Source organism: Anolis sagrei, chromosome 8, assembly GCF_037176765.1.
Source record: "Anolis sagrei isolate rAnoSag1 chromosome 8, rAnoSag1.mat, whole genome shotgun sequence".
NCBI classification, from domain to species: Eukaryota; Metazoa; Chordata; class Lepidosauria; order Squamata; family Dactyloidae; genus Anolis; species Anolis sagrei.
Window position 1 is genome coordinate 25,752,608 of NC_090028.1, and position 25,348 is coordinate 25,777,955.

The following is a 25,348-nucleotide window of genomic DNA, read 5'->3' on the forward strand; positions in this document are numbered from 1 at the left end:
AGCTCAGGCATGGGCCAACTTGAGCCTTCCAGATGCTTTGGATTTCAACTCCCACCATTCCTAATAGCCTACTGGCCCTGGAGTGTTGACATTTGCCCATGCCTGGGGTAGCTGCATCCTTAGGTCCTCCTTTCCCCTGTCATTTCCCCCTGAAGGATCCCACAGAATAGAACCATGGTAGGGCAAGTGGTATCAACAATGCATCTCTCTTACAGTGTGAATGCACCCTGAGGACCTTCAAAGGTCTCGCTCTGGACCTTTCCCCCCAATGATCCCACAGAATGGAGCCCTAGTAGCTGTTAGAAATTGTGGGAGTTGCAGTCCAAAATATCTAGAGGGAGGGCCCAAGCTGGCTCATACTTGGAGTAATAATAATAATAATAATAATAATCTTTATTCATATCCCGCCACCATCTCCCCAAAGGGACTCAGGGCGGCTTACAAGGCATTCCAGGGTGCACATACAACACGTAAAGGACCCCCAAAGCCCCCCCCCCCCAGGATCCTTTCGGGGTGAGAAGGGCGAAATATAAATGTTATAAATAAATAAATAAATAAATAAAATAGAGATGTACTGGGATTGCGTTAGGCTTGTATTAGGTCTGGGCTTGTATTAGGGATGCATTGAGCTTATATGAGGCTTGGGCTTGTATTAGGAATGTATTGGGCTTGTACTAAGCTTGCCTTAGGCTTGTATTAGTGGTGTCCTGAGCTTGCATTAGGCTTGTATTAGGGATGCCTTGGGCTAGTGTTTGGGATGCGATTTGGGCTTGAGTTGCCAGCTGCGCCTGTGACAATGGCTGGATGGAGAGCAGCAGAGCCTCCCTGGAGGATCTTAATCTCCGTGATGGTTCATAGGAGGAGAGGTGTTCGGACAGGTAAAGTGGGACAGGTAAATCGGGCTGGGGCTGTTTAGGGCTCTAATACAAGCCCAAACTTAATACTAGTCCAATACATTCTAATACAAGTCCAAGCCTAATACATCCCTGATGCATCCCTGATACAAACCCAAGTCTCATACAAGCCCTATACATCCCTAATACAAGCCCAAACCGAATACATGCTTAACACAAGCCCAATGCATCCCTAATACAAGCCCAAACAGAATACAAGCCTAATGCAAGCCCAATACATCCCTAATACAAGCCCAAACTTAATACAAGCCCAACACATCCCTAAGAGAAGCCCAAACCTAATACAAGCCCAATACATCCCTTATACAAGCCCAAACTTAATACAAGCCCAACGCATCCCTAGGAGAAGCCCAAGCCGAATACAAGCTCAATACATCTATATAAATAAAAATGTAATGTTCGTTTGTGGGATTAACAGAACTCAAAAACCACTGGACAAATTGACACCAAATTTGGACACAAGACACCTAACAACCCAACGTATGTCCTTCACTAAAAAAAAAATGATTTTGTCATTTGGGAGTTGTAGTTGCTGGGATTTATAGCTCACCTACAATCAAAGAACATTCTGAACCCCACCAACAATGGAATTGAACCAAACTTGGCACACAGAACTCCCATGACCAACAGAAAACACTAGAAGGGTTTGGTGGGCAGTGTCCTTTGGTTTTGGAGTTGTAGTTAACCTACATCCAGAGATCACTGTGGATTCAAACAATGATGGATCTGGACCAAACTCTACACAAATACCCAAATGTGAACACTGGTGGAGTTTAGGGAAAATAGAATCTTGACATTTGGGAGTTCTAGTTACTGGGATTTATAGTTCACCTACAATCACAGAGCAACGATATCCACCAACAATAGAATTGGGCCAAACCTCCAACACAGAACCCCCCTGTGGGCCACAGCAACGTGTGGCAGGGGACGGCTAGTCCCTAATATAAGCCCAAACCTAATACAAGCCCAATACATCTAAACGCAAGCTCAATAGATCTCTATGCCCCAATTCTGTGGAACTCATTGCCTCCATACATTAGAGCAATGTCGGAGTTGCGACCTTTTGTAAAGGCACTCAAGACTTGGCTGTTTGGTTGTGCATTTAAGTAATCAGATCTAATTTGCCAAATAGTCACTGTTGAATGTTTTTATATTGTGTAAATGCTGTTTTAGATTGTAAGCCGCTCAGAGCACCTTGGTGGAGAGCGACTAATTAAGAAATAAAGTGAAGTAATACAAGCCCAAACCTAATACAAGCCCAATACATCTAAACGCAAGCCTAATACATCTCTAATACAAGCCCGAACCTAATACAAGCCCAACACATCCGGACACAAGTCCAAACCTAATACATCCTTAATAGAAGCCCAAACTTAATACAAGCCCATTACATCCCTCATACAAGCCTAAACGTAATGCAAGCCCAATACATCCCTCATACAAGCCCAAACTTAATACAAGCCCAACACATCCCTCATACAAGCCTAAACTTAATACAAGCCCAACACATCCCTCATACAAGCCTAAACGTAATGCAAGCCCAATACATCCCTCATACAAGCCCAAACTTAATACAAGCCCAACACATCCCTCATACAAGCCCAAACTTAATACAAGCCCAACACATCCCTCATACAAGCCTAAACGTAATGCAAGCCCAATACATCCCTCATACAAGCCCAAACTTAATACAAGCCCAACACATCCCTCATACAAGCCCAAACTTAATACAAGCCCAACACATCCCTCATACAAGCCTAAACGTAATGCAAGCCCAATACATCCCTCATACAAGCCCAAACTTAATACAAGCCCAACACATCCCTCATACAAGCCTAAACTTAATACAAGCCCAACACATCCCTCATACAAGCCTAAACGTAATGCAAGCCCAATACATCCCTCATACAAGCCCAACCTTAATACAAGCCCAACACATCCCTCATACAAGCCTAAACGTAATGCAAGCCCAATACATCCCTCATACAAGCCCAAACTTAATACAAGCCCAACACATCCCTCATACAAGCCCAAACTTAATACAAGCCCAACACATCCCTCATACAAGCCTAAACGTAATGCAAGCCCAATACATCCCTCATACAAGCCCAAACTTAATACAAGCCCAACACATCCCTCATACAAGCCCAAACTTAATACAAGCCCAACACATCCCTCATACAAGCCTAAACGTAATGCAAGCCCAATACATCCCTCATACAAGCCCAAACTTAATACAAGCCCAACACATCCCTCATACAAGCCTAAACTTAATACAAGCCCAACACATCCCTCATACAAGCCTAAACGTAATGCAAGCCCAATACATCCCTCATACAAGCCCAAACTTAATACAAGCCCAACACATCCCTCATACAAGCCTAAACGTAATGCAAGCCCAATACATCCCTCATACAAGCCCAAACTTAATACAAGCCCAACACATCCCTCATACAAGCCCAAACTTAATACAAGCCCAACACATCCCTCATACAAGCCTAAACGTAATGCAAGCCCAATACATCCCTCATACAAGCCCAAACTTAATACAAGCCCAACACATCCTTCATACAAGCCCAAACTTAATACAAGCCCAACACATCCCTCATACAAGCCTAAACTTAATACAAGCCCATTACATCCCTCATACAAGCCTAAACGTAATGCAAGCCCAATACATCCCTCATACAAGCCCAAACTTAATACAAGCCCAACACATCCCTCATACAAGCCTAAACTTAATGCAAGCCCATTACATCCCTCATACAAGCCTAAACGTAATGCAAGCCCAATACATCCCTCATACAAGCCCAAACTTAATACAAGCCCATTACATCCCTCATACAAGCCTAAACTTAATGCAAGCCCGTTACATCCCTCATACAAGCCTAAACTTAATGCAAGCCCAATACATCTGTAATACAAGCCTAAATTTAATACAAGCCCAACACATCCTGACACAAGTCCAAACCTAATACATCCCTAATAGAAGCCCAAATTTAATACAAGCCCAATACATTCCTCATACAAGCCTAAACGTAATGCAAGCCCAATACATCCCTCATACAAGCTCAAACCTAATACAAGCCCAACATATCCTGACACAAGTCCAAACCTAATACATCCCTAATAGAAGCCTAAACTTAATACAAGCCCAATACATCCCTCATACAAGCCTAAACTCAATGCAACCCCAACACATCCTGACACAAGTCCAAACCTAATCCAAGCCCAATACATCCCTCATACAAACCCAAATTTAATACAAGCCCAACATGTCCCTCATACAAGCTCAAACTTAATACAAGCCCAATACATCCTGACACAAGTCCAAACCTAATACATCCTTAATAGAAGCCCAAACTTAATGCAAGCCCAATACATCCCTCATACAAGCCTAAACGTAATGTAAGCCCAATACATCCCTCATACAAGCTCAAACCTAATACAAGCCCAACACATCCTGACACAAATCCAAACCTAATACAAGCCCAATACATCCCTGACACAAGCCCAAGCTTAATACAAGCCCAACACATCCTGACACAAATCCAAACCTAATACAAGCCCAATACATCCCTGACACAAGCCCAAGCCCAATACATCCCTCATACATGCCCCAACTTAATACAACCCCAAGGCATCCCTAAGACATCCTGAAGAGAAGCCCAATGCATCCGAATCCAAGCCCATGACATCCCTGACAGAAGCCCAAGGCTTACCCAAGCCCAAGACATCATACCCAAGGCAGCCCTGTGGCAGGCCCCACGCGCGCCTCCCTCCCCCTCTCCCCCTCCACGCGTGTCGGCGGCTGTCTTACTCACGCACGCAGAGGCAGGCGACGAGCTTGGCGGCGGGGAGGGGGACGGGGCAGGCGGGGAAGAGGGGCTTGAGCAGGTAGGTGGCGAAGACGAAGGCCACGATGTACTGCGAGGAGGGCCGGATGATGAGCAGCTCGATCCAGAGCTTGAGGAAGGCCGGGAGCGAGCCGTAGACCTCCAGCATGTAGGCGTAGTCCCCGCCGGACTTGGAGATGGTGGTGCCCAGCTCGGCGTAGCAGAGCGCGCCCACGATGGAGAAGACCCCGCAGGCCGCCCACACCACCAGGGACAAGCCCGGCGAGCCCGCCTCCTTCAGCACCCCCGTCGGCGTCACGAAGATGCCCGACCCGATGATGGTGCCCACGATGATGGCCACGCCGTTGAGCAGCGTGATGTTGCGCTTGAGCGCCACGCCGTCTTCTCCTGAGGCGCACGGGAGGGAAGACGAAGGGGAGGCCGCTTTGGAGGGCGCCGTGGCGGGGGCGCACCCGTTCTCCGGCGGGCAGCAGTCCTCCCCTCGGTCGCCCAAGCCCCCCGAGTCCAGCATGCCCTTCTTCTCTTCCTCCTCCGGCCCCGAGGAGCCCGCCGAGGAGCGCTTCTTCACCCCGTCCCCACCGCCACTCGGCATGGCGCAAAAAGGGGTCCCTTTTTGGAGAGAGAAGGGTCCCTTTTGGAGAGCTCTGGGTCAAAGCGAGAGAGAGATGGCGCCCCACGGAAAACGCAGCGTGGAAGGAGAAGCTTTCAAGGAGTCTTCCAGAGGGTGCCCCGGGTTGTGCTCGCCCCACACGGCGCGCAGCCCCCCGCCCAAGCCGGTGCCCCCTCGCCCCTCTCCAAGCGCGCACAAGCCGAGCAAAGGCGCCCTTGACGCACGCCGGCAGCCGGGCTTTCACGCTCACGCGGATCTCCTCCTCCAGACTTAGCCCGGTGGGAGGGGCCAAGGAAAAGGGGAGGGGGGGAGAGAGAGGGAGGACCACACAAGGGACTCCCCTCCCTCTTTCCCACTCTCCCTCTCTCTGGAACCTCAGCCTCCGAGGAAGGCTCCGTGATGAATTAGACCACTTTGTTGTCGGTTTTCCGAGCTGTATAGCCATGTTCCAGAAGCATTCTCTCCTGACGTTTCGCCTGCAATGCAAAACATCACAAAACAGTATAATGCAATTAAAACAGATTATAACATCAACAATTAACCTATATAGATTAATCTATATAATCTATATAGGTCCACTACCAAAAGGAAGAAGAAAAAGAAATATTCACCGGAATCGCTTATATCAGTGGTTCTCAACCTTTGGGTCCCCAGATGTGTTGGCCTTCAATTCCCAGAAATCCTAACAGCTGGTAAACTGGCTGGGATTTCTGGGAGTTGTAGGCCAAAACACCTGGGGACCCACAGGTTGAGAACCACCGGCTTATATGAAGAGAGACGGAAGAATTCCCCCCCCCCAAATCCCCCCGCCCCCAATCCATTTTTACCCCACTCACCCTTCCGTTTGCACCACCCGCCCACCTACCCTAGTTTTTCCTGTAGGGCAGTAAGAGCACCTAAAGCTTTGGACAGCTTCTGTTCAGCCATTTCAAAGCTCACTGCTTGAGCGGTGATACCACAATCATCAGCATAGATGAAACTGTCCCTTCTGGCAGTGGGTAGTCATTTGTGTAAATGTTAAACATTGATGGAGCAAGCAATGAAAAACCATTGAAACCACTGAAAAATCAATGCAGTTTGATCCCACTTGAACAGCCATGGCTCAGTGCCGTGGAATCCTGGGGATTGTCATTTGAGGAAGCACCAGCCCTTTTTGCTAGAAAAGACAATACAATGTAAAACTACAATTCCCATGGTGATATCTGTTTAGGAAACCTGCAGTGAAGATATCTAGACTGAAGTGACAGGAAGGCTATCCCTTATCGAGCGGAGGGAAGTGGAATATAACCTGATAAGACACCGTTGCAATGCATCTGGTTTTTAAATGTCAATTCATGTTTATGTAATTATATTTTATCGATGTTTCATAGGTTGTATATGTATTTAATTGCTGTTGATTTTATACTGTTTTTGATATGTTGGAAGCCACTTTGGGTCCCTTTTTTTGGGAAGAAAAGCAGGATATAAATAAATATTATTATTATTATTATTATTATTTGAAACACAACAAGATGAGTCCACAGCAGACACTCTGCTGGCTGTTGTATTGGATCACACGTCAGACACTTCCCAAGTGTCTAGAACTGTGTGATGTATCGGCGAATGATGTGGGCACATCCCAGTAAGGTGGCCTTCTGCAGCTGGCAGATTTATTTATTTATTTACGACATTTATCTGCCGCCCTTCTCACCCTCAGAGCGGCTTACAAGATATATATACATACAATATATTATATTATTAACAAAGTACGATATCACTATTATAGATTACTATATTGTACTATACCATTATATTGCAATATTATTAGCAATATTACATGTAATATATAATATATAATAATAATAATATATTAGTAGTAGTATTATATTGTATTATGTTATAATATTATAAACTGGCTGTCCCCTGCCACGCATTGCTGTGGCCCACATGGGGGCTCTGGGTGGGGGGTTTGGCCCAATTCTATTGTTGGTGGGGTTCAGAATGTTCTGTGATTGTAGGTGAATGATAAATCCCAGGAACTACAACTCCCAAATGACAAGATTCTATTTTCCCCAAACTCCACCAGTGTTCACATTTGGGCATATTGAGTATTCTTGTAGAGTTTAGTCCATATCCATCATTGTTTGAGTCCACAGTGATCTCTGGATGTAGGTGAACTACAACTCCAAAACCAAAGGACACTGCCCACCAAACCTTTCCAGTATTTTCTGTTGGTCATGGGAGAATTGGGTGCGACATTTTGTTCAATTTCATCATTGGTGGGGTTTAGAATGCTCTTTGATTGTAGGTGAACTATAAATCCCAGCAACTACAACTCCCAAATGACAAAATCAATTTTTTTTGAGTGAAGGACATACATTGGGTTGTTAGGTGTCTTGTGTCCAAATTTGGTGCCAATTTGTCCAGTGGTTTTTGAGTTCTGTTAATCCCACAAACAAACATTACATTTTTATTTATAGAGATATTACATATATAAAAATATATATTATATTACATTACATTATATTATTAGCATAGCACAGGAGATGGTAATTTTGTCAGCACCGATTGTTTTAAAGTCCAGGCCAAGGTCTTTAGGCACTGCACCCAGTGTGCCAATCACCACTGGGACCACCTTGACTGGCTTGTACCAGTCTTTGCAGTTCGATCTTTAAATCCTCATATCGTGTCAGCTTTTCCAGTTTCTCTTCAATCCTGCTGTTACCTGGGATTGCAACCTCGGCAATCCATACTTTGTTTTTTAACACGGTTGTGTTAAAATTATTATTATTATTATTATTATTATTATTATTATTATTATTGTATATCATGGCATCCTTGGAGTTGCGGTTTTTCAAGGCCTGGTGCTTCCCCAAGCTAGAACTTCCAAGTTTGCATAGCATTGAGCCATAGCGGTTCAAGCTGTATCCGTTCTGCAGGGCAGATGCAGCCAAGGTCTTCTTCTTCTTCACCTTTTTGAAGTCTCCGTTTGGATGAACGGCTGAGCCAAGATACACAAGACCTTTAAGCATTTTGATATTTTTGCTGCCCAGTTTCGAAGTGCCGGTAATCCTGTCACCCTTTCGGCAGGTCAAATGCCAAAGGAGGTAAATTAAATGTACACTTTCCTGCTGATGTAAAGTGATCCCCAGACATGATGGGGAACTTGAGCCCGTCTCCGTGTCACCTTATCTGTTTTATAACTCCTGCCTGCCCTTTCAGAGTAAGCAATGGAACTAGGGGAGCATCTACAGCGTAGAAATGATGCAGTCTGAAACTACTTTAACTCTCATGGCCCAGTGCTATGTAATCAGGGGGTTTGTAATTTGTCGATAGATGTCCAGAGGCACCAGTAGAGACTTGTAAAACTGCAAGTAAGACCTTGTAAATCTTCAAGCCTTAGGATCCCATAGCGTTGAGCCATTGCAGTTCAAGCAGAGTCAAACTGCATTAAATCTACAGTTTGGATGCATGCTACAATGTGGATTTTGTTTTTGAGGGCCTCATTTTGGAGTGTGTGAACTTTTCCACTATAAGAAGTTGAGTCTTCGAATGGAGAGAAAAAGTGGGATAGAAATAAATATCATAACAACAACAACAACAACGGTGTGGTTTTCTGGTATTGTATATTTCTGCTGCTTCTGTGATTGTTCATTTGTATTTTGATTCTGTAGCCCACTTGTCGATAGATGTCCAGAATCAGCAGCATCCACTGTGGACCATTTTATCCTGGGTGTCAATCGAGCCAGTATAGACTTCGTTTTGGTTTGTTTCTCTATAGTGTCAATGGGTTAAGTACTCTTAGTTCCACTCCTTAGTTCCAACAGGAAAAACTTAGTCATTCTCAGGATCCCAAAATCGAACTGCAAAGGCTCTGGCATAAACGTGTCCAGGTGGTCCCAGTGGTAATGGGCACACTGGGTGCCATACCAAAAGATCTCAGCCGGCATTTGGAAACAACAAACATCGACAAAATCACAATCTGTCAACTGCAAAAGGCCATCTGACTTGGATCTGTGCGCATCATTTGAAAATACATCACACAATCCTAGACGCTTGGGAAGTGTTCGACTTGTGATTTTGTGATACGAAATCCAGGATAGGGATCTCATTTGCTGTGACATACTGTGCTTTTGTGTCAGTAAAATAATAATAACAACAACAACCACAACAACAATAACACACCCCATAGGACGTTGCCATGGTATTTAAGGTGGATCCACAGCGCTGTCCATGCTGGTGAGGAAATCTCATTACTCAATGTATGATTATGTGGACGCAGGTGTAGAAAACACTGCCATGTTCCAACATGGATTTGACACAGTTTGCAAATGGGGAAGGGATGTCGCTTGGGGCTCTTGAGGTGGGATTCTGTGACTCAGCATCTGAAAATAAAAAAATTAGAAGTGAATTTTTATCGGATAATTTTCCCCAACTTTTTGGTTTTTGTCCCTCTCTTATCAGATTCCGCCCTCTAGCGGCTTTTACTGAAAACTCAAATGTTTTGGGAACACGCACATATTTTTGACAATAATGTTGCACACGTGTAGGGAACATGGCATTCATTGACCTTGCAAAGGCATTCGACACAGTGAATCGCAGCGCTCTCTGGACCATCCTCCAAAAAATCGGGTGCCCTAACAAATTTGTGAACATTCTGCGGCTCCTCCATGATGACATGATGGCAAGGGTCTTGGACAGCAATGGCTCCCAAAGTGACCCATTTAAGGTGGAATCAGGTGTCAAACAGGGATGTGTTATTGCCCCAACCTTATTTTCCATCTGCATTGCTATGATACTTCATCTTGTTGACAGGAAGCTTCCCACCGGAGTGGAAATCATCTATTGGACAGATGACAAACTAGCCTTAGCAGACTGAAAGCCAAAACCAAGGTCACAACAACAACACTCCAATATGTTGATGACAACGTCGTCTGTGCGCATTCAGAAGAAAATCTACAAGCCACTCAGAAGAAGACCTACAAGAACACCTTTGCAGAAGCATATGAGAAGCTCGGCCTGTCATCGAACATCTACAATCCATCCTTCCATGGACAGATGTGTCTGTTTGTCCTTCTGTCTGTGCATCCATCCATGGACAGATTCAGCCATCCATCCATGGACAGATTTTTCCATCCATCCATCCATCCATCCATGGATAGATATATCTGTCTGTCCATCTATCCATCAATCCATCTATCTGTCTGTCCTCTGTCCATGGATGGATCTATCCATCCAACCATCCATAGATAGATAGATAGATAGATCTGTCTGTCTGTCTGTCTGTCCGTCCATCCTTCTATTCATCCATCAATGGACAAATCAGTCTGTCCATCCATTCATCCATGGATGGATAGATCTGTCTATTTGTCCATCTTTCCGTCCATCCAGCAATGGACAAATCTATCTATCCATCCATGGATGGATGGATCAATCTGTCTGTCCTTCCATCCATTCATCAATGGACAGATCTATCCATCCATCCATCAAGGGATGGATAGATCGACCTGTCTATCTGTCCGTCCCTCTGCTTGTCCATCAATGGACAGATCTATCAATTTATCTGCCCATCCATCCATCCATGGATGGATAGGTCTGTCTGCCATCCATTGATGGATCTCTCTCTATCTATCTATCTATCTATCTATCTATCTATCTATCTATCTATCTATCCTCTATTTAGCATTCCAAACTGCATACCTTTATCTTGGTAAACTCATAACCTGATGCTTTCGTTTCATTCCCTTTTCTGCAAAAGTGACTTGAAGTTCCCCTTTATGGAAAAATATAGGGCAGAGAAATTGACATTTGTCCTATGCTTTTGATTGGTGGCAATTCAAACTCTGATGATCTTATGCTTTGCCCAACTTTGCAAACAGAAAGAGGTCAGGGGATTATTCCTTGCCCTGAGCTTTGAAGTCCCGGTGCAAGAAGGTAGAAATAGCAGCTCTTTACCTTTATTACCTCTGAACCTTTGAAGGGGATTTGATTATAGGAGCCAGCGCTCCATGTGCTAATGCTCAGAGTTTGTCACATCAAAGGGACGCCATTCCTCCCCGTGGCATAATCATACTCCAAACCAAAGTAAATTGGAAGATAATGCAGAGGCCACTTCTGACGCAGTGGGTGGGGTCATTGCCTTGCTTTAAAATGCAAGTTATTTACTACAAGGTCTTTTCTTCTGAGGCAAATGATGTATCAGTTCAAGACCTGATCCAACAGCAAACAATATCCATTTTGCAAACAAATGTTTGCTTGTTCGATTGTGTCTTTAATGTAGACACAATCTTGTTTCAGCTGTGAGGAGAGGCAGGGAACTAATAATAATAATAATAATAATAATAATAATAATAATAATGCCACAGGTTTATTTTACACATTGAAATGTTTAAAAAGTAACTTCACACATTCATTCTGGGATACTTTTCTTTTATTTACCCCCCCCCCAACCCCCCCCCCCCCCCCCCCCCCGCTCGTCTTGGAATTATTTGCTGATGGCAAATTAGTCTAAGGCTGAATCTACACCAAGCATGGGTAAGCCCAGGGACCAGATGGGCTCTTTTCTCAGGCCTCTCTCTCACCATTCTATACTTCCTTCTCTCTTTCCTTCCTCTTTTCCTTCCTTCCTTCCCTTCCTCTTTCTCCTTACATCCTTCTCTTCCACACTTTTGTCCTTCCTTCCCTTTCTTCTTCCTTCACTCCCTTTTCTCTCTCCTTCCTTCTCTTTACTCCCTCCCTCTCTTTACTCCCTCCCTCTCTCTCCCTTCATGCCCTTCCATCTTTTCATCCTTCCTTCTTTTTTCTTTCTCCTTCCCTCTCTCTCTTTCCATCCTTCCCTTCCACGCTTTCGTCCTTCCTTCCCTTCTTTTCTTTCTCCTTCCTTCGTTCATTCCTTCCTTCTCTTTCCTTCCTCCTCCCCATCCTTTTGTCTTTCCTTCCTTCTCTTCCCTCCCCTCCCTCCTTCTATCCTTCTTTCCCACCCTTTCATCCTTTCCTCTCTCCCTCTTTCCTTCCTTCCCTTTTGTCTTTCCTTCCTTCCCTCTTTCCTTCCTCCTTCCCTCTGCTTTTCTACTTTCATCCTTTCCTTTCTCCCTTTCATCCTTCCTTCCTTCTCATCCCTTCCTCCTCCTCTCTCTTTTGTCTTTGCTTCCTTCTCTTTTCTTCCTTCTCTCCCTCCCTTTCTCCTATCCTTCCCTTCCACTCTTTCGTCCTTCCTTCCTTTCCTCTCTCCCTCCTTCTCCTTTCTTCCTTCCCTCTTTCCTCCCTCCCCTCTTTCTCTTTTCATTTTTCCCTTCCACCCTTTCATTCTTCCTTCCTTCTTTCTCTTTCCTTCCTCCTCCCCTCCCTTTTGTCTTTCCTTCCTTCTCTTTTCTTCTTCATTCCCTCCTTCCCTTCCCTCCCTTTCTCCTATCCTTCCCTTCTACCCTTTTGTCCCTCCTTCCTTTTCACTCTCCCTTTCTTCTTCCTTCCTTCCCTTTTGCCTTCCTTCCTTCCCTCTTTTCTCCCTCCTTTCCTCTCTCCCTCTTTCTCCTTTCATCCTTCCCTTCCTCCCTTCTTTCCTTCCTCCTTCCATCACCAAACAACCAGTCCTGCTAGCAAGGAGTGCTAGCATGCAGCCCCCAAGTTAGAAAGAATGCCCTTGCCTGGTCTACACTGTAGAATTAATGCAGTTTGATGCCACTTTAAATACCATGGATCAATGCAATGGAATCCTGGAGGGGTTTTTTGGATTATTTTTTTTTACAAAGTCTCACCTTCTCTGCTAAAGAATGCAAACTACAACAGGATCCCATAGCAATGAACCATGGCTGTTAAAAGTGGCGTCAAACTGAGTTAACTGTACAGTGTAGATACACTTTGGTTCAGAGATTCCACCAGATATCCATGTGCCTCTTTCTGGCCCAAACTCTCACATTCCAATGGGGGGAAATGGTGAAATAAAGGCTCTATTTTGCCCAGCAACCGTCCCCATCTTCCCTTGCAAGGCCCCAGCAATTTGCAGAATAAAATATGCCCAGTAGACAGTTTTCTTGGTACTTTTTTAATAGTTACCGCTCAAGCGAAGAGGCAAACACAATGGTATTCCAAACACTTTGCTTTCGGAGTCCGTGTTTCGTGCCGCGAATCATTGCATTATTCCTGGGTGACACAAGCGGACTATTGTTCTTCCGTTCCAATGCCATTCAGAGGGACTTTTTCTTTAATCTAGTCAAAGGCACTCTCCATACAATGAAACAGTTCATTTGCCTCTTTTCCTTCCCAACGAGAGAAGGAGAGGCTCGCAAATATGGACTGTGTTGAACTAACTAATCCCAAAGTGTTTTGATTAGAAATGTGTGCAACAGATTACGTATTCTTTTGGCCTGGGATTCCAAGCAAAGAGGGGGTTTGAGTTTGCTGTATTACCCTAATTAACTTATCTGAAGCACATTTAACATGTTTAACCAGGAAGATAGATTGCGTAAAGCTACATATTATATATATTAGTCCAAGAAATAAGCTTCTATGACATCAAAGGGAGCCAGAAAGATAAGATGCAAGGACAAAAGTGATGTCTCTCGTCTCTTAAAAGTATTGCATGGATGGACCAGCCAGCACCGCTCCATCATTTCCTGCAAAGCAATGAAACCATCATCCACACCAAACCAAGCTCATCTTGGTTTAACGGGAATCATACTGTTGGATTACAAATCCCAGCAACCCCAATGGGGACTAATGCTGAGAGATGGGAGTCTAATAGCATTTGGAAGGTTGCATGGTTTCCCTGTATGCTTCAGTATGTAAGAAAAGTTGAAAGCAAATCTGTTCCTGGTTTGAAAGTATCGTTTCCTGTTTAATTGTGCAGTCCTTACTTTGAAAATAGTTGTTCTACTCCAGAAACTTCATTTTTGTAGCACAAATTAGTTCGAACTGGTTGAGACTCTCACAAACTATGTTGTGGATCAACTTCTGCAGGAAACCAATGAAGGGCTGGGGTTTTAAACCGCCAACTGCAAAGAATCTTGCCAATCGAAAGGTTGACAGTTCAAGCCCGGGTCGAGGTGAGCTCCTAACCGTCAGTCAAGTTTCTGCTCACCTAGCAGTTCGAAAACAGGAATGTGAGTAAATAGGTACTGCTTTGGCAGGGAGGTAATAAAAAGGTGCTCATGCGGACATGCCAGCTGATTCATTCGGGATAACATCGAAAGCAGTGGTTCTCAGCCTTCTGGGTCCCCAGGTGTTTTGGCCTACAACTACCAGAAATCCCAGCCAATTTACCAGCAGTTAGGATTTCTGGGAGTTGAAAGCCAAAACATCTGGGAACCCACAGGTTGAGAACCACTGAGCTAGTGGGATTCTTATGGAGGGAATGGAAGGCATGAGATTAAATCCTAGTATTAGTTGTATTGTCGAAGGCTTTCATGGCCGGAATCACTGGGTTGTTGTAGGTTTTTTTTGGGCTATATGGCCATGGTCTAGAGGCATTCTCCTGACGTTTCACCTGCATCGATGGCAAGCATCCTCAGAGGTAGTGAGGTCTGTTAGAACTAGGAAAAGGGGTTTATATATCTGTGGAATGACCAGGGTGGGACAAAGGACTCTTGTCTGTTGGAGCTAGGTGTGAGTGTTTCAACTGACCACCTTGATTAGCATATAATGGCCTGACAGTGCCTAGAGCAAACTTTTGTTGAGAGGTGATCAGATGTCCTTGTTTGTTTCCTCTCTGTTGTTGTGCTGTTGTAATTTTAGAGTTTTTTAAATACTGGTAGCCAGATTTTGTTCATTTTCATGGTTTCCTCTGTTCTGTTTAAATTGTCCACATGCTTGTGTATTTCAATGGCTTGTGTGTTTCAAGGGACCACCAAACGCAGCATTGCCCAAACATGAATCAAGGAACATGAAAGGCACGGCAGACTACTTCAACCAGAGAAGTCAGCCATTGCAGAGCACACGATGAACCAACCTGGACACAGCATATTATTTGAGAACACAGAAATGCTGGACCACTTTCACAACCACGTCAGACTACACAGAGAAGCCATTGAAATACACAAGCATGTGGACAATTTCATATTTGAATACTGGTAGGGTTGATTTTGTAATTTGTTGTAGTTGCTGGGATTTATAGTTCACCTGCAATCCAAGAGCATTCTGTACTCCACCAACAATTGAAATGAACCAGTTTTGACCAACAGAAAATACTGGAAGGGTTTGGTGGGCATCGACCTTGAGTTCTGGAGTTGTAGTTCACCTCCATCCAGAGAGCACTGTGGACTCAAACAATGGTGGATGTAGACAAACTTGGCACAAATACTCAACATGCCCAAATATGAACACTGGAGGAGGTTGGGGGAAATAAACCTTGACATTTGGGAGTTGTAGTTGCGGGGATTTATAGTTCACCTACAATCAAAGAGCATTCTGAACTCCAGCAATGATAGAATTGAACCAAACTTCCCTCACAGAACCCCCCCTGACCAATAGAAAGTACTGTGCTTTCTGATGGCCGCTGGCGACCCTTCTGATACCCCTTTGTGACCTCACCAGCGGTCCCAACCCCCAGGTTGAGAAACACTGCATTAGGAAATGACATTTATAACCCAGGAACAAAAATCATTGCATTACAACATGTTATTGCACAATGTTTAGGTGCAAAATAGTATCTAAAGACAGTCATACTACGAATCAATGTTATGTTTACATACATGCAAACAATGACATTGCAGAAAGTTGGCAGAAAAACAGGTCCCATGTTAACATGTAATTAAATAAATAAGTTATTTAATCTGTTGTATAATTACAATAATAGAATAAAAGAGTTGGAAGAGACCACATGAGACCATCTAGCCCAGGCCTGGGCAAACTTTGGCCCTCCAGGTGTTTTGGACCGCAACTCCCACAATTCCTAACAGCCTACCGGCTGTTAGGAATTATGGGAGTTGCAGTCCAAAACACCTGGAGGGCCAAAGTTTGCCCAGGCCCGATCTAATCCACAATGTATACTAACCATTTAGGTAAACACCCACTGCATGCACACACAAAGACCCAATTGTAGACACCTTCTTGTGGAATTCGGTTTTGTTTATTTTTACTATTTTTCCATATTGGCCTTATTTAGACGTCTATGTAAATCGACAGGTCCCTAGGAGAAGGCACTTTTGGTTTGCTGTCCATAATATATATCTATGTATCACAAAACAGTCCAGCTGTGAAGCAGAGATACAGTGAAAAGAAGCAAAGATAACCGCTGTAACATTGGAGTCGACGCATGTCAGAGGTAGATAGGATGGAGCCGTACGGACCCAAGATTAAGACTGGATCTAACATAAATATATGCCATGTTTTGTTTTGAAAATGAAAGCAATGCTTTGCCAATTGTCAAATGCATTCTTTATGCCAGGAATGCAATTTTGGAAAACAATGCAATTTTGGAAAGTCTTGTTTTGCAAGAAGAGACAAGAGGGTTATAGATGGGTAAAGGATTAGGAAAATATCCCACTTTGTTTTGAAGCAACTGGCCTCGGGTTTCGAGCTGTTCATCCAGGTATATCAGGCCTGGGCAAACTTGGGCCCTCCAGGTGTTTTGGACTGCAACTCCCACCATTCCTAAAAGCCTACCGGCTGTTAGGAATGGTAGGAGTTGCAGTCCAAAACATCTGGAGGGCCCAAGTTTGCCCATGCCTCAGATATATTCTTAACTTCTTTGTGTTGTTGAAGGCTTTCTTGGCCAGAATCACTGGGTTGCTGTAAGTTTTTCAGGCTGTATGACCATGATCCAGCAGCATTCTCTCCTGACGTTTCGCCTGCATCTGTGGCAGGCATCCTCAGAAGTTTGTTCAGAGGTCTATTGGAAATGAGGCAATGGGATTTATATATCTGTGAAAGAATGCTTGTCTGTTTGACGCAAGTGAGAATGTTGCAATTTGCCAGCTTGATTAGCATTTAATGGCCTTGCAGCTACAAAGCCTGGCTGTTGCTGCCTGGAGGCAACCTCTGTTTGAGATATGTTAACTGGCCCTTGATTGGGTTGTTGTGAGTTTTTTGGGCTGTATGGCCATGTTCCAGAAGCATTCTCTCCTGACGTTTCGCCTGCATCTATGGCAGGCATCCTCAGAGGTTGTGAGGTCTGTTGGAAACTAGGAAAATGGGGTTTATATATCTGTGGAATGATGTCCAGGGTGGGAGAAAGAACTCTTGTCTGTTGGAGGTAGGTGCAACTGTTCCAACTGGCCACCATGATTAGCATTTAATAGCCTAGCAGTTTCAAGGTCTGGCTTCTCATTGCCTAGGGGAATCTTTTGTTGGGAGTTAATTAGCTATGCCGCCACAGATGGGAAAAAGAACTCTTATCTGTTGGAGGTAGATGTGAATGTTCCAACTGGCCACCATAATTTGCATTTAATGGCTTAGCATTTTCAAGTTCTGGCTTCTGACTGCCTGGGGGAATCCTTTGTTGGGAGGTGATTAGCTATGCCGACCATAGATGGAAAAAATAACTTTTATCTGTTGGAGATAGGTGTGAATGTTCCAACTGGCCACCATGATTAGAATTTAATGGCTTAGCTTTTTCAAGGTCTGGCTTCTTACTGCTTGGGGGAATCCTTTGTTGGGAGGTGATTAGCTATGCCGGCCATAGATGCGCAGGAAAAAGAACTCTTATCTGTTGGAGGTAGGTGTGAATGTTCCAACTGGCCAGCTTGATTAGCATTTAATGGCCTAGCCGTTTCAAGGTCTGGCTTCTTACTGCCTGGGGGGAATCCTTTGTTGGGAAGTGATTAGCTATGCCAGCTGTAGATGGGGAAAAGAACTCTTATCTGTTGGAGATAGGTGTGAATGTTTCAACTGGCCAGCATGATTAGCATTTAATGGCCTAGCATTTTCAAGGTCTGACTTCTTACTTCCTGGGGAAATCCTTTGTTGGGAGGTGATTAGCTATGCCTGCCATAGCTGCAGGCAAAATGTCAAGAGAGAATGGTTCTGGAACATGGCCAGACAGCCCAAATAACTCAGAACAACTCAGTGATTCAGGCCATGAAAGCCTGTGACAATAAAATAATAATAATAATAATAATAGTTATTATTATTATAATTATTACCTGCCATCTATTTACCCATAGAAAAATCATGATAACCGTATCTAAGAAACTAGAGTCCATACAATGCAATGTTCTGCATCAGCGCCCCAAAGGATCCCAAGAATAGACCAAGAATATTTGTGTGTGATTGCTGGGTTGTGTAGGTCTTTTGTAGGAAACTAGACAAGTGGGGTATCTTGGAATGATGTTCAGGATGGGAGAAAGAACTCTTGTCTGTTTGAGGCAGGTGTGAATGTTTCAACTGGCCACCTTGATTAGCATTTAAAGGCCGTGCAGCTTCAAGGTCTGGCTGCTTACTGCCTGGGGAATCCTACCTCAAAGAGACAAGAGTTCTTTCTCCCACCCTGGACATTCCACAGATATATAAACCCCATTTTCCTAGTTTCCTACAGACCTCACAACCTCGGTGGATGCCTGCCATAGATGCAGGTGAAATGTCAGGAGAGAATGCTTCTGGAACATGGCCAGACAGCCCGGAAAACTCACAACAACCCAGTGATTCCAGCCATGAAAGCCTTCGACAGTACATTGGCCCTTGTTTGATGGCAGTCTGGAGTTGACTGGCTCCTGATTGATGGCAGTTTGCAAGGCTTTTCAATGTGAATCAAACTGGCCAATTGCAACATTCCCAACAAAGCCAGGCCTTGAAGTTGCAAGGCCATTCAATTCTCATCAAGGAAGTCAATTTGCAACATTCCCACTTGCGTCAATCAGACAAACATTCTTTCTCCCACCCTGGACTTTCCAGAGATATATAAACCTCATTGGCTCATTTCTAGACCTCTAGACCTCTGAACAAACTTCTGAGGATGCCTGCCATAGATGCAGGCGAAATATCAGGAGAGAATGCTTCTGGAACATGGCCACACAGCCTGGAAAATTCACAGCGACCCGGTAACTTCATTATTTGTTGCCTCCTCTCTTCTCCCAGGCCTTAAAGGTGCGCCGTCTCCTGATGTGGCTCCGGCTCTTGCTCCATGGAGTCCCTTGGCAGGACGCTCAGGCGGTGCTGCGTGGGGAAGGAGGCCCGCACTGTGCGGCCCATGATGGGCTGGAGCGGGCGGAAGTTGTCCACCATCCGCTGCTCTTCCTCTCCGGCCGGCGAGAAGAGCAGCATCCGGAACATCTCCAGCTGCAGAGAAAAGCCAGAAGGTTCAGCAGAGGCCGAATGGCCATCTGTCGGGAGGGATCTGATTGTGTCTTTCTGCCTGGCAGAATAATGGGGTTGGAATGGATGTCCTTTGGGGTCTCTTCTGAGTCTAGGAGTCTTTGGCACTATAGCCTCATTTCTTCATGAGCTTGCTAATGTCTATGAAACTGCATGGCCATCTGTCGAGAGAGATCAGATTGTGCCTTCTTCCCTGGCACTAGATGGCCCTTGGGGGTCTCTGCTAACCCGAGGTGTTTTTGGCACTATAGCCCTATTTCTCCATAAACTTGCTACTGTCTATGAGGTTGCATGGCCATCTGTAGGGAGAGATCGGATTGTGCGTTTCTAACTAGCAAAATAATGGAGTCAGAATGGATGGCCCTTAGGGTCTCTTCTGACTATAGCTCTAATTCTCCATGAGCCTGCTAATGTCTATGAGGTCCATCTGTAGGAAGGGATCAGATTGTTTTCCCTCTTGGCAGAACAATGGGGTCAGTCTGGTTGGAGTCTTTGGCACTTTAGCCCTATTTCTCCATGAGCTTGCTCATATCTATGAGGCTGCATGGTCATCTGTCGGGAAGGATCAGATTGTGTCTTCTCTGGCAGAATAATGCGGTCTGACTGGATGGTCCTTAGGGTCTCTTCCGACGCTATAGCCCTATTTCTCCATGAGAATGCTAATGTCTATAAGGTTGCATGGCCATCTGCCGGGAGGGATCAGATTGTGTCTTTCTAACTGGCAGAATGGGGTCAGACTAGATGGCCCTTGGGATCCCTTCTGACACTATAGCCCTATTTCTCCATGGGCATGCTAATGTCTATGAGGTTGCATGGCCATCTGTCGGGAGGAATCAGATTGTGTCTAACTAGCAGAATAATGGGGGTCAGACTGGATGGCCCTTGGGGTCCCTTCCGACTCTATAGCCCTATTTCTCCATGGGCATGCTAATGTCTATGAGGTTGTATGGCCATCTGTCAGGACATATTGGATTGTGTCTTTCTAACTAGCAGAACAATGCGGTCTGAGTGGATGGCCCTTGGGGTCTCTTCCAACTCTATAGCCCTATTTCTCCATGAGCTTGCTCATATCTATGAGGCTGCATGGCCATCTGCCAAGAGGGATTGGATGTGTCTTTCTAACTAGCAGAATAATGAGGTCAGACTGGATAGCCCTTGGGGTTTCTTCCAACTCTATAGCCCTATTTCTCCATGGGCATAATGTCTATAAGGTTGCATGGCCATCTGCCGGGAGGGGTCAGATTGTGTCTATAAGGTTGCATGGGCATCTGCCAGGAGGGCTCAGATTGTTTCTTTCTAACTAGCAGAATAATGGGGTCAGACTGGATGGCCCTTGAGGTCTCTTCCGACTCTATAACCCTATTTCTCCAAGGGCATGCTAATGTCAATGAGGTTGCATGGCCATCTGCCGGGAGGGATCGGATTGTGTCTTTCTAACTAGCAGAATAATGGTGTCAGACTGGATGGCCCTTGGGGTCTCTTCCAACTCTTTAGCCCTATTTCTCCATGGGCATGCTAATGTCTACGAGGTTGCATGGCCATCTCTCGGGAGGAATTGGATTGTGTCTTTCTAGCTAGCAGAATAATGAGGGTCAGACTGGATGGCCCTTGAGGTCCCTTCCGACTCTACAGCCCTATTTCTCCATGGGCATTCTAATGTCAATGAGGTCGCATGGCCATCTGCTGGGAGGGATCGGATTGTGTCTTTCTAACTAGCATAATAATGGGGCCAGACTGGATGGCCCTTGAGGTCCCTTCCGAACCTATAGCCCTATTTATTCATGGGCCTGCTAATGTCTGTGAGGCTGCATGCATCGTCATGTGTCGGGAGGGATCGGATTGTGTCTTTCTGCCTGGCAGATGGCCCTTGAGGTCTCTTCTGACACTATAGACCAATTTCTCCTTGCACTTGCTAATGTCTATGAGGTTGCATGGCCATCTGTTGAGAGGGATCGGATTGTGTCTTCCTGTCTGGCAGAATAATGATATCATATTGGATAGAGTCTCTACTGACTCTAGGAGACTCTGGCATTATAGACCTAGTTCTCCATGAGCCTGCTCATGACTATGAGGTTGGATGGCCATCTCTCGAGAGGGATTGAATGGTGCCTTCCTTCCTGGAAGAATAATGGGGTTGGATTGGATGGCCTTTGGGGGTCCCTTCTGATTCTAGGATTCTGTGATTCTTTAAAAGGAATGCCGGTGGTTGGGTTTCAGGTGTGTCACTTCCCATAAGCTCAGTATATTCCTTAAACCACAGATAAACAATAAGTGGGAAGATAACCCAAGAATGGTTTCAATCATCACTTTAAGACCTGCCATATTCCAAGGTATCTATGGCTTTATTGTTGACTGTGATGATGTTAGTCACGGGCTTTTATTTTGTCAAGGTGTTTGTTTTCATTGCTGAATCTTAAAGGAAGTTGTTGTTTCTGTTGCTAATGGCGTTGGGCATCTCACTGCCTAAGATTTATGGCTCTTTGTCTTTGCTCATATGGCCAAAGACCGCAATGACCACTCTCTGCACTCTTGTGCCATTCTTTATTATTATTATTATTATTATTATTATTATTATTATTATTATTAGAAACACAATAAGATGAGTCCTTATTATTTTTATTATTTTAAAATATTATTTTATGTTTATATTTATATTTATTATTTGATGCACAACAAGATTAGTACACAGCAAACAAGATAACTGTACTGGTTGTTGTATTGGATCACACATCGGACCCTTCCCAAGTATCTAGGACTGTGTGATGTATCGACGAATAATGTGTGCAGATCCCAGTAAGGTGGCCTTCTGCAGCTGGCAGATGGTAATTTTGTCAGCGCCGATTGTGTTTGAGTGCAGGCCAAGGTCTTTAGGCACTGTATCCAGTGTGTTGATGATGATAATTATAATTATTATTATTTGAACTGGTAATTTTGTCAGTGCCGATTGTGTTTGAGTGCAGGCCAAGGTCTTTAGGTACTGTACCCAGTGTGCCGATGATGATGATTATAATTATTATTATTTGAACTGGTAATTTTATCAGCGCCGATTGTGTTTGAGTGCAGGCCAGGGTCTTTAGGCACTGCACCCAGTGCGCCGACGATGATTATTATAATTATTATTATTTGAACTGGTAATTTTGTCAGCGCCGATTGTGTTTGAGTGCAAGCCAGGGTCTTTAGGCACTGTACCCAGTGTGCCGATGATGATGATTATAATTATTATTATTTGAACTGGTAATTTTGTCAGTGCCGATTGTGTTGGAGTGCAGGCCAAGGTCTTTAGGTACTGTACCCAGTGTGCCGATGATGATGATTATAATTATTATTATTTGAACTGGTAATTTTATCAGCGCCGATTGTGTTTGAGTGCAGGCCAGGGTCTTTAGGCACTGCACCCAGTGCGCCGACGATGATTATTATAATTATTATTATTTGAACTGGTAATTTTGTCAGCGCCGATTGTGTTTGAGTGCAAGCCAGGGTCTTTAGGCACTGTACCCAGTGTGCCGATGATGATGATTATAATTATTATTATTTGAACTGGTAATTTTGTCAGTGCCGATTGTGTTGGAGTGCAGGCCAAGGTCTTTAGGTACTGTACCCAGTGTGCCGATGATGATGATGATTATAATTATTATTATTTGAACTGATGGCATCTTGACAAAATGTCGGTCTGTGACTTTAACATCCTTTTCCTCTTCTATATAACTTTAAGTATCTTTGCCTAAAGAAGAAGCCCAAAATGCTTGGAAGAACCTATGTGGTGCATTTTTGGTTGGGCTGTTTCATATGGATTTTGGACTTTGCTCTATTTTGCAACAGGTGGGTCCCCATTGAACGTACCTGGTCCTCGTCGACTTCGATGGCCTTCTTCTTGATGATCCAGGTGACGGACTCGGAGAGCGGAGGGGTGGTCAAGGACCCCGAATACGTCCAGTAATCCGTGCAGGACGGCAAGAGGCAGGACGGGTCAAACTCCTCAAACTCCACCAGGTCATCCTAGTAAATCCAAGCAGGAGGACAATAGTCAGTCTGGATTGTTTGCAAGGGTCCATCTTCCTCACAAAACCCAAGGCTTACAAGTGTGTGCAGGTCTCAGCCCTTGGCCTTCTTTTGTGCTTTTATGCCCATCTGCAAGCTCTCTCACACACGTCTACATTTTGCAGAGTTTTTCAGTATAGATGCAAAACCTACATGCAGCATTCAGACAATCTCTACATAGAAAAGTCAAAGGAGTGTATTTTAAGCTCTGTTCTGCATTTGTTTATTGTAGAAATAAGTTTTAATATCTATGTATCTTACATAATATTTATGATTCAACAATGTTGTGTCTGGCCTCAAGGTGTGAGTTAAGGAGGGTAAGAAATAATAATAATAATAATAATAATAATAATAACAACAACAACAACAACAATAATAAGTGTGATCCAAATCAACAGCCGGCAGAATGTCTGCTGTGGACTCATCTTGTTGTGTTTCAAATATAATAATAATAATAATAATAATAATAATAATAATATTTAGATTTATATTATATACATCACACAGTCCTAGATGCTTGGGAAGTGTTCGACTTGTGATTTTGTGATACGAAATCCAACATATAGATCTCGTTTGCTGTGACATACTATGCTTTTGTGTCATAATAATAATAATAATAATAATAATAATAATAATAAATGATTTTGTTATATAATAATAATATAAAATGATTACGAAATCCAGCATATAGATCTCGTTTGCTGTGACATACTGTGTTTTTGTTTCAGTAAAATATAAAATGATAATAATAAGGGTAACAATAACAACAATAACAGCAATAACACCAATTATTAATATGATGATGATTATTATTATTATTATTGTTATTATTTGAAACACAACAAGATGAGTCAACAGCAGACACTCTTCTGGCTGTTGTATTGGATCACACGTCAGACACTTCCTAAGTGTTATTATTTTTATTTTTATTATTGTTATTATTATTATATGTAGTTTGGTTGGTTTGTACCACAAAGTCTCCTTCATGGTTTAATTGATTCAGACCAAATTTGGCCCACAGACCTATCATAAGCCAACTTAAAATAATTTAGGGGGTTGTACTAAACAAAAGAAAGAAGAAGAAGGAACAAAGTGGATTATCTGTTGCTAGGTGAAGTGGTCATATTTCATGCAACTGGGAAAGAAAGGAAGCTAATTGGATGTTGCTTAGTGACATGTGGATGAAGGGAAGGAAGAAAGAAAGAGAGAAAAAGAGAAGGGAAATAAAGGAAGGGAGGTAGGGATAGGGAAAGAAGGTAAATGGAGGGAAGGAAGGAATAGGAAGGGGAAAAATACGAGAGGAAGGGAGGAAAGAAACAAAAAGAAGGGGAGAAAGAAAAAAAAGAAGGAAGGAAAAGGAAGGGGAGTTGGGAGGAAAAGGAAAATGAGGAAGAGGTGTGAGAAAGAACAGGAAGGAACGAAGGAAGATGGGGAAGGTATATGAGGGGAAGAAAGAGAAGGAAGGAAGGAAGGAAGATGTGGGAAGGTATATGAGCAGAAGAAAGAAAAGAAAAGAAATGAAGGAAGGAAGGTGTATAAGGGAAGAAAGTGAAGAAAGAAAGAAAAAAGGAAGGAAGGTATATAAGGAGAAAAAAGGAAGGAAGGGGAAAAGATAGATGGGGAAGGTATATAAGGGGAAGGAAGGAAGGAAGGAAGGAAGGAAGGAAGGAAGACAGGAAGAAAGGAAGAGAAAAAAGGAAGGA

The 25,348-nt window shown here is 43.9% G+C and overlaps 2 protein-coding genes across 3 annotated transcripts in view; both read right to left on the reverse strand.

Moving 5' to 3' along the window:
* SLC7A5 (solute carrier family 7 member 5) overlaps nt 1-5,654 on the reverse strand; it is an 84,254-nt gene extending 78,600 nt beyond the window's left edge. The window contains exon 1 of the mRNA XM_060787801.2: nt 4,739-5,654. Coding sequence (XP_060643784.2) covers nt 4,739-5,363 — 625 coding nt within the window. The 5' untranslated portion in view covers nt 5,364-5,654. The remainder of the gene's footprint in view (nt 1-4,738) is intronic.
* A 10,746-nt stretch (nt 5,655-16,400) lies between these two features.
* CA5A (carbonic anhydrase 5A) overlaps nt 16,401-25,348 on the reverse strand; it is a 38,073-nt gene continuing 29,125 nt past the window's right edge. For both annotated transcript variants that reach the window (XM_060788160.2, XM_060788159.2), the window contains exons 6-7: nt 23,448-23,603; nt 16,401-19,568 (exon numbers count right to left, since the gene is read on the reverse strand). In XM_060788160.2, the coding sequence (XP_060644143.2) occupies nt 19,371-19,568; nt 23,448-23,603 (354 nt within the window). In that variant the 3' untranslated portion in view covers nt 16,401-19,370. The remainder of the gene's footprint in view (nt 19,569-23,447; nt 23,604-25,348) is intronic.